The sequence below is a fragment of the Littorina saxatilis genome, linkage group LG4 (genome assembly GCF_037325665.1).
Source record: "Littorina saxatilis isolate snail1 linkage group LG4, US_GU_Lsax_2.0, whole genome shotgun sequence".
Lineage (NCBI taxonomy): Eukaryota > Metazoa > Mollusca > Gastropoda > Littorinimorpha > Littorinidae > Littorina > Littorina saxatilis.
Genome location: NC_090248.1, coordinates 13,325,905 through 13,341,999, shown reverse-complemented (window position 1 = coordinate 13,341,999; position 16,095 = coordinate 13,325,905). Strand labels below are relative to the sequence as shown.

At 44.0% G+C, this 16,095-nt stretch overlaps 1 protein-coding gene across 1 annotated transcript in view; it reads right to left on the bottom strand.

Annotated features, from left to right (window-relative positions):
- Positions 1 to 16,095, bottom strand: part of LOC138964515 (uncharacterized) — a 33,358-nt gene that overhangs the window by 4,056 nt on the left and 13,207 nt on the right. The window contains exons 7-18 of the mRNA XM_070336493.1: positions 15,651 to 15,776; positions 15,329 to 15,408; positions 12,410 to 12,494; positions 11,749 to 11,805; positions 11,022 to 11,141; positions 10,025 to 10,071; positions 9,567 to 9,702; positions 8,051 to 8,124; positions 6,922 to 6,991; positions 5,615 to 5,791; positions 2,729 to 4,568; positions 2,087 to 2,374 (exon numbers count right to left, since the gene is read on the bottom strand). Of these exons, the coding sequence (XP_070192594.1) occupies positions 2,087 to 2,374; positions 2,729 to 4,568; positions 5,615 to 5,791; positions 6,922 to 6,991; positions 8,051 to 8,124; positions 9,567 to 9,702; positions 10,025 to 10,071; positions 11,022 to 11,141; positions 11,749 to 11,805; positions 12,410 to 12,494; positions 15,329 to 15,408; positions 15,651 to 15,776 (3,100 nt within the window). The remainder of the gene's footprint in view (positions 1 to 2,086; positions 2,375 to 2,728; positions 4,569 to 5,614; positions 5,792 to 6,921; positions 6,992 to 8,050; positions 8,125 to 9,566; positions 9,703 to 10,024; positions 10,072 to 11,021; positions 11,142 to 11,748; positions 11,806 to 12,409; positions 12,495 to 15,328; positions 15,409 to 15,650; positions 15,777 to 16,095) is intronic.

Sequence of the window (16,095 nt, the reverse complement as noted above, 5' to 3'; positions counted from 1 at the left end):
CTGAGTAATTGCAAGCATAAGTCAGTCCGTGTATCAACAGAGTTCTGCTGTCTTGACATATCCACACTAGATGAAAGTCGCTCGCCACCAGAGGGGGGCTGGGGAGAAAGGCTGGTCTGTTGTTCTTTGGCCTGGATTGGCACAGGCGACTTCTCAAAAGACCGAGCAGACTTACGCCACCCGGGACCATGTGTACCCTCTTCTGAAACTTCGGCGAGTGCAATCCCGGGCCATCCTGTTGGTAGCGTGAACTCTGAGCTATCTTGCGTTGAGGTGCTCTGGCTTAGCTGAAAATGCGACGAGGATAAAGAGAGGCGCCTTTGTTCAGAGAACAGTGTAGGAGGCGCTTCATACTGAACGCCTCTATGCTCCCTAGCTGAAGGTGCTGACTGCCAGGTTGTAGGTGTAGGTAGATGGTCGGGATGGTGCAGTTCGCCATCTACCGCGCTGTGCATACGTACAGGCTTAAAATTAGGCAGTGGCAGTGGCAGTGGCAGTGGTGAAGGCTCTTGTGAAGAGAGTGCATCCTGATTCTGAACGCCTGTATGTTCCCTAGGTGAAGGTGCTGACTGCCAGGTTGTAGGTGTAGGTAGATGGTCGGGATGGTGCAGTTCGCCATCTACCGCGCTGTGCATACGTACAGGCTTAAAATTAAACAGTGGCAGTGGCAGTGGCAGTGGTGAAGGCTCTTGTGAAGAGAGTGCATCCTGATTCTGAACGCCTGTATGTTCCCTAGGTGAAGGTGCTGACTGCCAGGTTGTAGGTGTAGGTAGATGGTCGGGATGGTGCAGTTCGCCATCTACCGCGCTGTGCATACGTACAGGCTTAAAATTAAACAGTGGCAGTGGCAGTGGCAGTGGTGAAGGCTCTTGTGAAGAGAGTGCATCCTGTTGTTCAGTGGAATGTGATGAAAGCATACTAGGCAAAACAGTCGGCTGCTGGTGTTGTGCTGATTGAGTATTGGAGAACGATTCTGAAACTTTGCGGTACGCAGGTCCTGACAAATTTGTAGTGTGAACTTGATGGCTGTCTCTTTGGTGTGTGGGAGATAGTTCTCGAATTTCAGGTGGTAGAGATACCGGGGCTGAGTCATCTACACTTGTTGATCGCATTTTATGCATTTCAGGGCGGTGACTGGGAGAGTTTGTGAATGAATCATCTACGCCGGTTGAGTGTTTTCTAAACACATCACTGCGTTGACCAGAAGGCTGTGCAGATAAAATATCTACATTTGTTGAGAGCCTTCTACCCACGTCGGTGTGGTAACTTAAAGGCTGTGTAGATGAATCATCTACGCCTGTTGAATGCCTTCTATGCAGCTCGGTCGGGTGATTTGAAGACTGTGTATATGAATCATCTACACCTGTTGAGTGCCCTCTATGCAGCTCGGTCGGGTAACTGAAAGGCTGTGTAGATGAATCATCTACCACGCTGTGCATACGTACAGGCTTAAAATTAGACAGTGGCAGTGGCAGTGGCAGTGGTGGAGGCTCTGAATCATCTACACCTGTTGAGTGCCTTCTATGCAGCTCGGTCGGGTGATTTGAAGACTGTGTATATGAATCATCTACACCTGTTGAGTCCCCTCTATGCAGCTCGGTCGGGTAACTGAAAGGCTGTGTAGATGAATCATCTACCACGCTGTGCATACGTACAGGCTTAAAATTAGGCAGTGGCAGTGGCAGTGGCAGTGGCAGTGGCAATGGTGGAGGCTCTGAATCATCTACACCTGTTGAGTGCCTTCTATGCAGCTCGGTCGGGTGACTGAAAGGCTGTGTAGATGAATCATCTACGTCTGTTGAGTGCCTTCTATGCAGCTCGGTCGGGTGACTGGAAGGTCGTGTCAATGAATCTTCTACGCTTGTTGAACGCATTCTATGCAAAGCAGCTTGAAGACTTGGAGTTGAACCATCGATGCCCGGGGAATACCTTCTGTTGATACCAGTGTTGTGGCTTGAAAGTGTTGTTGATGAATAATTTTCGCTTGTTGAATGCCCCCTAATCTTATTAGTTTGTTGAACTGTGGGTTTGACGGATGAATCAAAAATGTTTGTTGGATACCTTTTATTGGTATCGGTGTAGTTACTAAAAGGCGTGTTCGGTGAATCATCTTCAGAGCGTATGTCCATGTCACTGGTCTGGATTGCCACAGTTTCCTGGAAGTCTGAAAACCACACCTCATGACCTGTTTGTGTGGTGGCGACTGACTGCGTACCTCTTGCCTTGCCCTGTGGTTTAGGAGGACCGTTGGTTGACGACATCGCTGGAGCATTGGGAGCACCGTGAAACGTCGTTCCTGTTGACCTCATGCTGGAAATCTGTGTTGACGCCGACGATTTTGCTGTCAATTGGTATGCAAGTTCCCTTTCGTCCTCTTGAACACAAAAATCTAACGGGTTGACTTCATTCTGGGAATCTGCCGTTTTCTTGTATACACTTCTGCTGGCATTTTTTGGGAGGTCCAGTTCATGCGAAACTCCAGGACCTGTTTGACTTTCTCTAGTCGTTTTACGCAGGTCGTCTGTCTTTTCTTTTGACTGCTGATTTTGCTGAAGAGATGTGCTATATTCAATTGCGCCCTTAAAGGTGTTTACAAAAACCAAAGATTCCCCAGTCTGGATACTAACACAAGACTTAAAACTTTCTTGCCAAGGTGAAGCACGAAAACCGGTTGAAGAGTCCAGGCTTCCCGACACTTGAGTGGACTGTGTTTTGAAGCTTGATTTACTTTGGAATGAGGTAGACTTCAGGTCTTTTTGTGTTCCAGAATCATCTTTCGGGGTCTGAAGTACGAGCATGCCAGATTGCTGTGAGGCGCCATTCCCCTGAAGAACCCCGGGAGCGACTGGTGTGGGCTTGACGTTCCTATCATCCGGTTCAAGATCTGACGAAGACCTGAAGTCATCTTGCAGCGGTGCTAGATTCAAGTCACTTGATACATACTCGAAGCTGCCCGAATGGAAGCTGCCAGAAGTTTGAGTTTGATCAGACATAGCTCTAAACTTCGCCCTTCTATCTGAGGCCGAGGGTTCAGGTGTCGTCTGCTTTCCAAGCTCCACTCCAGCTTTAAAGGGGTCGCCATCAACACTGCTGCCACGCTGAGATTTTTCTGTCCAAGGGTGTTTGGGTGATTTTTTCCCAGGGCTTCCTTTTCTACTTTCTTTTTGTTTAGGGCCTCCTCCACTTTCTTTTTGTGAACTGACAGCTTCTTCAGCGCTTCTTTGTGCTACATTTTCATCCTGGTCGACGGTTTGCTGTGGGAAAGCGGAATTAGCCGGTATGGTGTAGGTGCCCCTTCTCTCAGGAGGTATAGAGGACTGTTCTTCTATAGCAACTCGTCCTGCGCTGGACAGACCCTGGTCAGACTGGGCTGGGTGCATTTCTGGCCCTTGCGGGTCTGGTTCGCTGACTTTGTAGGTATCTCCTTCCGTTGCCCGTCTCCGCTGGTAGGCTCTTTTCGCTTCTGGTGTCATCATTGGCGAGGAAAAGTTCTGGTCGGAGTGGAGTCTGTGTAACTGTCCTCTGGGAGCTGAAACAGTGGCTATTTCTGGTTCGTGACTCGTATTGAATGACACAGTCCCTCTATTTGCAGCGGAATCTTGCCCCGATGAAGAACCTTTTCTTCGGTTACGCGAATCTTTATCATTTCTCGCCTTCTTCTTCTTGCGATTTTCGGACGTTGGCATGTCAGTCAGCGTTCGGGCTGGTGACGGAGCATTGGAAACTTGTCTCTCCTGCGAGGGAACCTCGCTGACATTCTCCGAAGTGGTGCTTTCTTCTCGGGATGTTTCTGATGTTCCACTACTGCTTTCCCCAGATCCGTTAGTATTGGATGCGCCATGTGTTGGATTGTAAACGCCGGACGCCACCAGAACAGTGTAAGGTTTCGTGGGAGGTGTTGCAAAGCATGTGGGACCGAGATACGGTTCTGTGTTTAAAGGAAATTGGTCAGGGTATGAGGCCAGTGGTTGGAAAGAGGCGATGTGTGAAACATGCCACTGATCAGACTGAGGAAGTAAATCCACAGGAGTACCAGGAGTGATAATCTGATACGGTGCTTTTGGAATATCTCTTGAATTGGCTGTGGGTACGGCAGTGAATTGAGGAGGAGTGTATGGCCTTATGGTTGCAAGGTAAGACCTGGACTCAGATTTAGCTACGTGGTAACCATAGCGCGTGGGAGGCATTGCCACCTTCATTTTGAGAGCCCTGAGTCTAATCTCCAAGTTGTCCCTTTCAGCGGTGTTTCCTCCTGCGGTTGGTTCTCTTTGTTGAGCTGCGCTTGGAGAAACTCGGCCTTTGTCAAACCCTGCAGTAGCTTTTGGGTGAGACAAAAGGTGGGAGTGCTCCGTTGTATCTCTGGTCGGTACTTGCACCTTTGCTGAGTATCTGCTGGGCAGAATGGTCTCGGGAAAGGTGAAATTTGGTGTGTTTGAGACGCATGTGAAGTCATTGTTGCCCTGTTCAGCAAAAATGGTCTGCGCCGTGGAAATGTCGTGATGTAGACGTGCCTCTGAGGAAGCTGCTTTTTGCAACGCTATTAGTTGTTGGTTCCTCTGAAGCAACATCTGAAAACAGAAGAGACACCTGCCATTTTAAAAACCCTCGAACTACAATGAGTCCATCGCTCGAGTCACCGGCACGGTTGGCCTAGTGGTAAGGCGTCCGCCCCGTGATTGGGAGGTCGTGGGTTCGAACCCCGGCCGGGTCATACCTAAGACTTTAAAATTGGCAATCTAGTGGCTGCTCCGCCTGGCGTCTGGCATTATGGGGTTAGTGCTAGGACTGGTTGGTCCGGTGTCAGAATAATGTGACTGGGTGAGACATGAAGCCTGTGCTGCGACTTCTGTCTTGTGTGTGGCGCACGTTATATGTCAAAGCAGCACCGCCCTGATATGGCCCTTCGTGGTCGGCTGGGCGTTAAGCAAACAAACAAACAAATCGCTCGAGTCCTGTTAAATTTAAAGTGCTGTTCACATGGCATACTTACGTACGACCAACTTTTTAACAACTTCAAAGCGATTTGTTTTCAGAACCAAGTCATTTGAAAATTGCTGCCCATGTAAACGGCACTAACATAAAGACTAGTTTTAAGTAACAATTCTCAGCTGACTTGCACACTCAGGCTAGTCCGGTCGCATTCGTTATTTTCCGTCTAGACCTAACCCAATCAGGAAACACAATAATAAAAGTCTGCAGAAAATTGCTTGTATATTGTTGAGGAGTCTAGCAGCACTCAACTGAGTTTTCAAGTCTCTGCTAAATCTGAACGAAATGGAAACTAAATCGTCGGGACCGACAATACACATTTTTCCCAGACTTGGAAAAAGCGGGCTGCGTGTCATGCTATAACATCATGGAACACAGGTCACTGGTGTTACAGGTAATGAAGAGAAAAAATATGCTTTTAAATTTATTATCTGACCAAAAATGGGCACTAAATGACAAAAGACAACACTTTTTTTGTTTTGTTACAGTTGCATTCTCTTCTCAATTCATACTCTTTTAAAGAAAACGCAGAAGCACTTGCACATCTTCAGTTTATCATCGAAAGCTTCAACGAGTCTTCCGTAACTCTATTTTTAACGCAACTCTGAATCTACGGAAGACGTACCTGTACATTAGACTCATGCGCACGTTGCCGGAAGTCCATCTCCTGTTGCGTCATTTCCGCTGCCTCTACAACGGCAGATCGGTGGTCGAGGATGTCTCCGACCTGTCTGAGCACCAGGTCGACCTTAGCGCGGTAGCGGATCTCAAACTGCTGCTTCAGACGATTCGGGTCCAGCGACTGCAGAAAATACAAGCACTCTAAACAAAATAGTTCCACTTTTGAACACATTTCTGTAACAAGTTTGAACATTTTGTGACATAGTACGCAGTTATACTGGCAAAAGTAGCACACATAGTGTTCATTAAATGAGCACTTGTGAACACTGTGCGTTTATTATGTGTGCCTCTTTTGCTGGTACAACTATGTCAAAAAGTGTAAACATTACAGATATGAGTTCAAAAGTGAAGCTCTTCTGTTTGGAGTGAGCGTGTGCAGCGCTATGAACGAAAAGTGTAGAGACAGCAGAGTAGCGTAAGGCATATATATACACCAAATAACAACTAAACATGACAGTGTAATTGTTTGTTCAATATAGTTATATCTACAGGGACATATTAAAACTATTATACATTTTAATATGATGAAAATCCGATGAGAATATCTTTTCACTGCCCCAGGACACCAAATACTCCCAAGACTAGCGCATATAATCAATATATGTTGAAACTAGATGATTACCCGCTTCGCCGGGAAGAAGTAGAGCCGAATACCAGGCTGTGCCTGGGACCCGGCTCTGCCGGGTGTACGCCGGCGCACGAAGGAAAGGAGATAAACGCGCAAAACACTGGAGACCTTCTAAAAATAGTAACGTGCAGTGACCTTCTAAAAATAGTAACGTAGTAACGGGAATATGGATTGACGCCACACGGAGGAAAGGAGATAATCGCGGCTGAAAACACTGGAGAAGATAAGGAAGAGTTACTGGTAGTGGATCCCGACAACAAAAAAACCAAAAAACAAAAAATCGGTTCAGCGCGCACAGCGCTGCGCGCTGAGAGCACGTGTTGAAATATCTCATCGATGAGGTTGTGTCCGGGGTGTAGCTGAATACGGTGTCCAAATTTGAAAAAGATCCACCGAGAACTTTGGCCGTGCATCGCGAACAGACAGACAGACAGACAGACACTAGTCGTATATATATATAGATGATAACTGAAAATAACATGCTTCACAAACAAAGGGGAAGGGGGTGTTACATTGTATAACTGTACCCCCTATATCAAATCAACCTAGCACATGGTAAGCATATTGGGGTGTTTTACTGTCAATGATATAAAGCCTCACAGAAACAACAGTGGCCAGCTCACCTCAACTCTTGAGCGAATGCTCACCAGTCTTTTGTTTTGTGTCTTCACCTGTGACAGAAGAGAGCTGTACCTGCCAGAGAAAAAAAACAGGAAAATATAAAGATTTGTTCTGTTCATAGCCGCCTTTCTCAAGCTTCTATCAATCACGCACACGAACACACCATAAGAAGGATATGAGTTTAGTTTCTAAATTCTAGTATATCTGGTCAGATTCAGATATACAAAAAAGCTAAACTCATATCTCTCTCACCGTCCACCACTTCCTCCGCTCATTATATTCTTCTTTTGCTCTCTCTGAGGGCCCCAAAGGGTTTAAAATCGTGATCGTGATTGGCGTTTTTTGACCTTTCTGTGACCGTGATTGACGAAATTTCCATTTCTGTGATCGTGATGGGACTTTGCCCGTGATCCGTGATGACAAAAAAATCAAGTCTCGTGATCGTGATGATCGTCATTTGTTTTCGTGATCGTGATGGGCATTATTGCAAAGCATTTATTTTCAACGTACATTTTTCACAGCTGTATCACTCTATGATCCTCTATTCGTCAAGGTGTTTGTGATCGTGAAAACAAAAATCAAGGTAACTGTGATCGTGAAAGCTAAAATTTCCCTTCCCGTGATCGTGATGATACCCCCCCTTTGGGGCCCTCCTCTCTGTGTATGTTTGTCGGTCGGTCTATCTCTCGGTCTATCTCTCGGTCTCGGTCTGCCTGTTTGCTTATCTCTCTGTGTCTCTTTCTCGCTCTCTGTCTATCTGTTTCTCTCTCTAGATCTCTCCCCCTCTCTCTGTGCCTCTGTCTCTTTCTGTCTGCCTGTCTCTTTTTCGGTCTGTCTGTCTGTATGTCTATCTGTCTGTCTCTCTCTCTCTCTCTGTCTGTATCTCTCTCTGTCTCTGTCTCTCTCTCTCTCTCTCTCTCTCTCTTTCTCTCTCTCTCTCTCTCTTTTTTTTAATGATATAATTGTGTGTCTATGCGTCCCAATGACAGATTGTAAGAAAAGGCGTAGCCTTAAATCTTAATCCTTGTTAAATAAAGTTCAATTCAATTCAATTCTCTCCCTTTCTCTTGGTGTGCACCATTCAGGATGCCAACATACTAGTACAGAAAAGAATATGGAGTTTAACCTTACCTTGAAGTTTCCAGATGTAATTTGTCCTCAACCGCTTTCTTTTCCTTTATTGCCAGATCCGAAAGATTCTGTTCCTGTAAGAATATAGAGAAAACACACGTCGAGGCCTACAATCGTCACTTTCAAATGCATAGGCGCCACAAGCCTTTCGAAAAAAAACCCACCATTCCCACTTTAACAATCGTAGGCCCCAAAACGCCCCGTTTTCACATAAAACAAGAAATTCCTCCGAGGTAGGAAAAACACCCCCGAAGTCAAAAGTCAAAAGTCAAAAGTCAGAAGTCAGAAGTCAGAATGTAAACACAGGGTCCATTGCGAAAGGGTACGTCGAGGTAGGAAAAACACCCCCGTTGGTCAAAGGGAAATAACCATTCTCACTGCCACCAACTGAGAAGGTTATTTCCCTTTGACCATTAATATGTCACTCTTAATCTTAATCCACCAATAACTCCCTAACCGTGTGTTTGACTGGTCCCAATTTTTGTAAGGACCGTCTCAGGAATGTATAGAACCTGTTCACCAAGTTTGGTGACGATCGGTCCGTTCATTCTTGAGATCTATATGCGAACACAAACACACAAAGAAACAAACACATCCAGTGAAACCTATACACACCCCTATACCGGGGGTGTAAAAAGGGGGGGGGGGGGGGCAGAAGGCAATAAAATAGAGTTGTATAAAGACCCATTGAACACTACGACTATGGGATCCAACTCCTTGTAAGGTAAGGACATGAAAACTTGACAACTAACTGTGATGGAAACGAGATATCTGCAGAGAGCCTCCCATCGCAAGTGAATATCTGTGCAACTTGACAACTACCTGTGATGGAAACGAGATATCTGTAGAGAGCCTCCCATCGCAAGTGAATCTCTGTGCAACACTGATCGTGCCCGAGATACTGGATGCTGCATCTTCTAACACAACCACCTTGTTGCAAATTTATAATACTGGCCCACAGAGTCAAAGATCTCAAACAAGAGAGACTTTTCTTCAATGAGATTGTACGTGATGGGTTTCAATGTTACCTTAGAAAGTCCATAAAATGAGCTTACAAGATATTTTCTTCTTCTACTCTTCCTTTTTCGTTTTCTTCTTTTACCGTTTCTGTATGTCAACACTGTCAAACTGTGTCATCATACTGATAGTCTCAGAACATGTCCTCTTATTCTACCACGAGACATCGCTTCAAAGCGACTAATTAAGAGTATGAACTTTTCCCAGATCATGCGTGATTATTCGTATCTGCTTCAAGCCTCAGAGGGTTTTGCCTTCTCTCATCAAGAACCATTTCTTCTAAAAGACTAATTCAGAGTTTATTGGAACCTCCCTTTAAAAGCCCCCCCCCCCCCCTCCCCTTTTAAGATCTTACTGTTTCAGATTGTCTGTTCATAACCTCTGTACCTCCACCTCCGTTTAAAACTTCCTCCGTTTTAAAGACCTGGTTTCTCAGATTTGTGTAGGTGTTAAAATGGGGGTTCCACTGAATGGCCCTCTCCTATCATACTTGACTGACCTGTTGGTACTGTTGTCGGAGCTCTATCTGCATCATCTTCAACTGCTGCAGCTGACGCCGCCGTTTGGTGATAACAGTTTTGGCCGTGTCCAGTTGTGTCCTCAGCGTGTCTGATTCCTGGTCACGCTCCTCCAGTCTGACCAACAGTGTAATGGTTGTTTTTGTGTGAATGCTTGCGAGTGTGTGTGTGTGTGTGTGTGTGTGTGTGTGTGTGTGTGTGTGTGTGTGTGTATCAGTGTGTCTGTGTGTTTGGCTGTGTGTGTGGCTGTTATGGTGCGGTATGTGTTTGTGTGAGAGAGAGTGAGATAATGTGTGTGTGTGTGTGAAAGAGAGACTGCATGACAGACAGACAGAGTAGGAATGTGCTATAGAGAGAGAGAGAGGGACAGATAGCGTGATTATGTGCCTAATTGTGTGTTTCAGACAAATATAGAACTAAAAGAGAAACCTCATCTCACTTTATAGTTATATGATCAAGCTGCGACTGAAGCCTTGAAGCTGTATCCTGAAATAAGAATAAAAACAAACATCTGATTTAAGATGTATCTGCTAATTTTGACAGAGGGAATGGGTGTTAAGGACGATGAAGGGGGATAATAAAAGATTTTCGACAATTCACATCATTATAGCTTGCAAAGGGAATATGAAATTAACTCTTTCCAGGAGTAATACATTGTCCAATGGATTGTGGTACTGCGTCAGCAAAAGGGAGGAATGAGAACGAAAACTACTTGCACGAAAAATCTGGTAAACAGAAAATGCACTGTAATATTGACAGATACATTTTACAACTATACCCACGCTCTTCAACTTAAACTATGCACGAGAGAGAGACAGACAGACAGACAGACAGACAGTTAGACAGAGATAGACAGACAGATAGACCGAGACAGAGAGATAGACAGACAGACTCAGAGACAGACACAGACAGACAAAGAGAGAAAGAGAGAGAGAGAGCACGCAATTGACGAAATCGCGTCAAATTAACTCATGTAAGTGAAAGTCGTGAGTTCATTTCGAGGCTTCTTAGTTTCGGTTGCCAGTAGACTGGTTCCGCACAACTCCCAATAACCGCTGTTATGCTTATGTTCATTGCTTTGTTTCTTATATCCTGGCATTTTTATGATTATACTGAACGAGAAATATCCTTGACGGTAATAATGGCATTTTAATTGCACACTTAATAAAACTACGTTTCACACTAGCCAAGACCCAGACTGGCCCAACATCCGTGATTCCAAAATAATGTTGTTGTGAAACATGATAAGTATGCTTTGTCATGACTAGTTTGAAGGACTTCCTTAATTGAGTCCGAAGTTCAACTTCGCGAAGTCTTTTTTTTTTTACCGAAAATTCAGTGTCAAAGTTTCGTGAAGTAGACTTAGCGAAGACGATTTCTTCCAAATAATATCAGACTTTAAAAACAGAATCTCAGGTTTGGAAAAACAATGTTACCCTTTGCTCCTGGTACTTTTCGTGACAGAGTTCCACGAGGTTCTTGTAGTTGGTGATGGCAATGGCCTGCTGGCCGCTCAGCACTTCTTTCTCCTTGCCGCTGAACTTGGCTTCGTTCAACTGCACGCGTGTGCACGTGCATCACATATAGTACGAAAGAGAGATTTACCACTTAAGCCGCACGCGTGTGCAGCACGTGTGCGCACACACGCTCGTACAGACAAACAGACGTGAACAGACAGACAGACAGACAGACAGACAGACAGACAGACAGACAGACAAGACAGGCACATTTACATATACACAAATACATTCAAACACACTCAGACACACAGATATATGTAAACAGATATAGACACAAGCACACAGACATTCACAAACACACATAGACTCTGTCTCTGTCTGTCTGTCTGTCTGTCTGTCTGTCTGTCTGTCTGTCTGTCTGTCTGTCTGTCTCTCTCTCTCTCTCTCTCTCTCTCTCTCTCTCTCTCTCTCTCTCTCTCTAAAGGAACGAGTAAACATGCGACATCCTACACTCGTATCCTTAAATCTAAACGTCTCAATGATACAATGTTGTCTACATCCTGTCATCCACACCCTGAATTCACAGAAAGACAGACAAAATGAAATCACTGAAGAGATGTTGAAAATGTTGCACAACAACGATTCTATCCTTTCACAGACTTGAAAAGAATTTTAACATGCAGTTAATTGGTCACCAACTCACTTGCGTTTCAAGCTCTGATTTGCGGGCTTGTGCCGCCTCAAGCTTTGCTGCCAGATCCTGCATTATTTTAATAAAGACACGATTGAAAATGGATGGAAAGACCATGGAAAGAAGAAAGACTAGACACAATTGAGAACAGGCTGTCACGCAGTTGATACAAGGCAACTCTTTAATGCTGGATTCTCATTGAATACTGTAACTTTCAGAGTAACGCACGACCGCAGCGCATAAAAGCCGTATTGCAGTTTAACATACAACAATGTATCGTAGCATAATATAAAATAACATGAAATGATACGACACAACACGACATAATTCAAAATGCTATGACGCATGACACGACACAACAGAACTCAACACCATCCGAACCTACATGACACATCGCAGCACAACTTAACACAAAAGAACATGACACCATTCGCACAACACACACACACACACACACACACACACACACACACACACACACACACACACACACAAATATATAATACCACACGATGCGACACAACGTTACACAATAGGACACAACACGACAGAAAACACCTAAGCGTGACATCACATGACATAACACCACACAACACTAAATATCGAATATACAGCACATGACACGACACGACCAAATTTAACGGTCCTATATGGATATCGACATATCTCTCACCTCCTTTTCAGCTCTCATCATCCCCGCCTCCGTCTGCACATTCCCAAGCTGGTTTTCTAGGTTCAGCTTTTCTCCGGCAACGTGTCTGTGTGTTGGCACAAAACATAATGACGCACTCCCCTGATTAACGGGCGACATTACTGATACCTTCATTTCCATTAAAAGACACTCAACACCTCAGATATGTCTATCAAGGCTTTTGCATTATATAAGGCCAACAAAAAAAATAGTCTGTTTACGGTAACCCGACCGACCCTATTTTTTTCGCGCGACCCTAGACTTTTTTTTGGCATTTGGGGGAAAAAAAAAAATCAGGTTTTTTTGCAAAATAACGTAAAAATATGGTTTTTTGGGAGAAAAAAAAAATCCTGACCTACCGACCCTATTTTTTTGGCCTATGTTACCGTAAACAGACCTTTTTTTTTTTGGCCTAACACCATCCTTCCACTTTAACACATACCATATATCAACATACTGGCTGCTTTCTCTGCACAGTAAGAATGTCTTGCTCAATTGATGTAGTCACTGACTTCTTTATTAATCTTTGAATTAACTCAGCAAAATAATTCACAGTTTTCATCGGAAGCAGCGACACTGTAGATTTGTGGTACACTGAGCCCCAAAAGCTAAGGATATTTTTTCAGTGGTATACCCCAGATGTTAAACAGCAGTTTTTGGGTCAGAAATTAACGTGTATTTTAATATCAGTCTTTCTTCTGCTCAAAAATGCCTTTTAGGAATCTGAGCAATATTTGGGCATGACGTCACATGTTCGTGACCATGCCTACCCTCAAAAATGGCGTTTTTTGACAGCATGATTCACCATCAACAGTCAAAACGGCGACTTAAACTGAACGATATTTTGCATTTTTTACACCAAAATGTTTATTTGGTGTCTTACCTAACAAGTCATACAAAGTTCGTTCAAATCCGTCGCGCAGTCAGGCTAATCTAGCGTGTAAAGGAAAGCGACCACTATCCTGAAAAACAGCAAAAAATCCAGGGTTTTTGTGGTGCTTTTGCTGGGTAGCTGCAGTTGATATGCAATACATATAAAACTACAAATAGCAGCCTCTCCAAATTACACAGAACGATGACAAAGACCCTCATCTGGATTCGCGCTAGTACTTGGAGCAAACAGAACCCGAGAATGGACGTTGTAACGGTTTTCCGTTAAAAATTTGCAAACGTTCGTAACGTCCTAGAAACAAATGTGACATGCATGCAATTCTGTGTACTTTGCAAAGAATAGTGCCATTACATGTGTGCCGAGTTTCAGAAACATTCTTTCGTGGGCTCAAAAGATATAGCCTCATGACTTTGAAGAAATAAAAAGTAAAATCTCACTCCGCTCTGCTGTTCTATTTTTAGACGATGACGTCTGCAAAACTCATATCAAGGTGGCTGAGTGATCAGGACACACACTTTCCACTATCGAGACAATGCTCTTACAGACTCTTAAAAACCTGGCGATGTCCATCTCCACAGCTCCATTTCGTAGCATTCAAACTGTCTGATTTGTCACAGCAAATGCCAGATTGTGTCTCACCGCTATCAAGACGACGATGAGAAAAACCCAGTGTTGCCTCCATCTGACGTCATATTTTTGGAATTATATGACGTCATGTCTGCATTCTTCTGTTATTTGATTCTTTGTATTCTTTACTTCTTTCTTATATGGTACAGCTGTGTTCAAAACACGCGAAAAGTTCTTCTCTGAAACTTCTACCGAGCAAGTGATTCGCATCATCCGTGAAAGGCTATACGCATCCTATCGGAGAACGAGAATCAAAATTATAGAAAAAGTCCTAAAAAAAAAGTTGCGCGAAAGACACCAGGGACAGTATTTTTCACCTCTTTTCAAACGATCATACCTTTTGAGCCCGTGAAAGAATGTTTTTGAAACTTGGCACACATGTAAGGGCACCATTCTTTGCAAAGTATACAAAGTTGCGTGCATGTTACATTTGTTTCTTAGACGTTACAAACGTTTCCAAATTTGTAACGGAAAACCGTTACAACGTCCATTCTTGGGTTCTGTTTGACCTAAGTACTGGAACATATCCAGATGAGGGTTTGTGTCATCGCTCTGTGAAATTTGGAGAGGCTGCTATTTGTAGTTTTAGATTTATTGCATATCAACTGCGGCTACCCAGCAAAAACACCATAAAAACCCTGGATTTGTTGCTGTTTTTTCAGGATTGTTGTCGCTTTCCTTTACACGTTGGATCAGCCTAACTGCGCGGCGGATTTGAACGAAATTTGTATGACTTGTTAGGTAAGACACCAAATAAACATTTTGGTGTAAAAAATGCAAAATATTATTCAGTTTATGTCACCGTTTCGACGGTTGAAGGAGAATCATGCCGTCAAAAAACGCCATTTTTTAGGGTAGGCGTGGTCACGGACATGTGACGTCATACCCAAATATTGCTCAGATTCAAGAAAGGCATTTTTGAGCAGAAGAAAGACTGATCTTCAAATCCACGTATATTTCTGACCCAAAAATTGTTGTTTAACATCTGGGGAATACCACTGAAAAAATATCCTTAACTTTTTTGGCTCAGTGTATTTCTACACGCGGCGGGATGTCCTAAAAAAAAAAGCTTAGATCTGTGGCAGGTTGTGATATGGTTCACGCGGGAATGAATGTATCATTAAAGGAAAAGCATACAAAGCAAGAATTTGGTTTGAATTTGTCGATCTTTCAACGTATTTCCTTGTGGAGTCGAGTCAAGAGCAACAGTGGAAGGAGCTGGCTGGTACTGATTACCACGTAGGTTCCGTTTCATGAAAACAGAGCTACACTATATGCCAGAATAACCTTCGCGCTAAATTCCAGTCATAAATGCATTCTTCTAAGTTTTATGTCCGCATTGAAATCTTTCCAAATGACAACCGTATGAATATAGTACTGACTGTTGTGCGGTTCCGGCTGACAAGGTCGCTTTCCATGACTCCCTTTCCATGTCCGTCAACTGTTTCTGCAGTGACACGATCTGTGAGACAGAGAAAATCACACACATCAAATGAATATATCTCACATTAAAAAGTGCTGGTCCGGTAGACTACCCATCCACCACCAACAATTGCCGCACGAAGCTTTAGCACTACGTTTTCTGTAAAAAAAAAAATTTTTAAAAAAGACTTGCGAAGTCGACTTCGGGCTCAATCAAGGACCACCATAAACGGTATAAACATACGTATCAACAGATAAGTATAATATTGTGCAAGAACTGACCGCCTCTTTAAGCCTGGCCTTGGCGATGCGTTCCTCCTGGAGCTGAGCGTCTTTGCTTTTCACCTCCTGGTCAACCATGTCGAGACAGTCTGTCCTCACGCGCCCTATCAGGTCCCGCTGCTGTTCCTGTCACATGTCATGGAAAATGACAGTATCCATTTTCTTCATATAAACACATAATGTGGTCTTCGCAATTATGATTATTTATAAAATGGCACGAAATATTGTCTTTGCTCGTCCCGTTTCATTTTCATCCCACGGCGTGTCCCTTTTTAGTACACTTTTTCAAGTTTTGACTAAATGTTTTAACAAAGACCAGGAATTGAGACGGTGGTGGTGGTGGTGGTGGTGGTGTGTGTGTGTGTGTGAGCGTGTGTGTGTATGTGTGTGTGTGTGTGCGAGCGTGCGTGCGTGCGTGCGTGCGTGTGTATGTACGTGTGTGAGT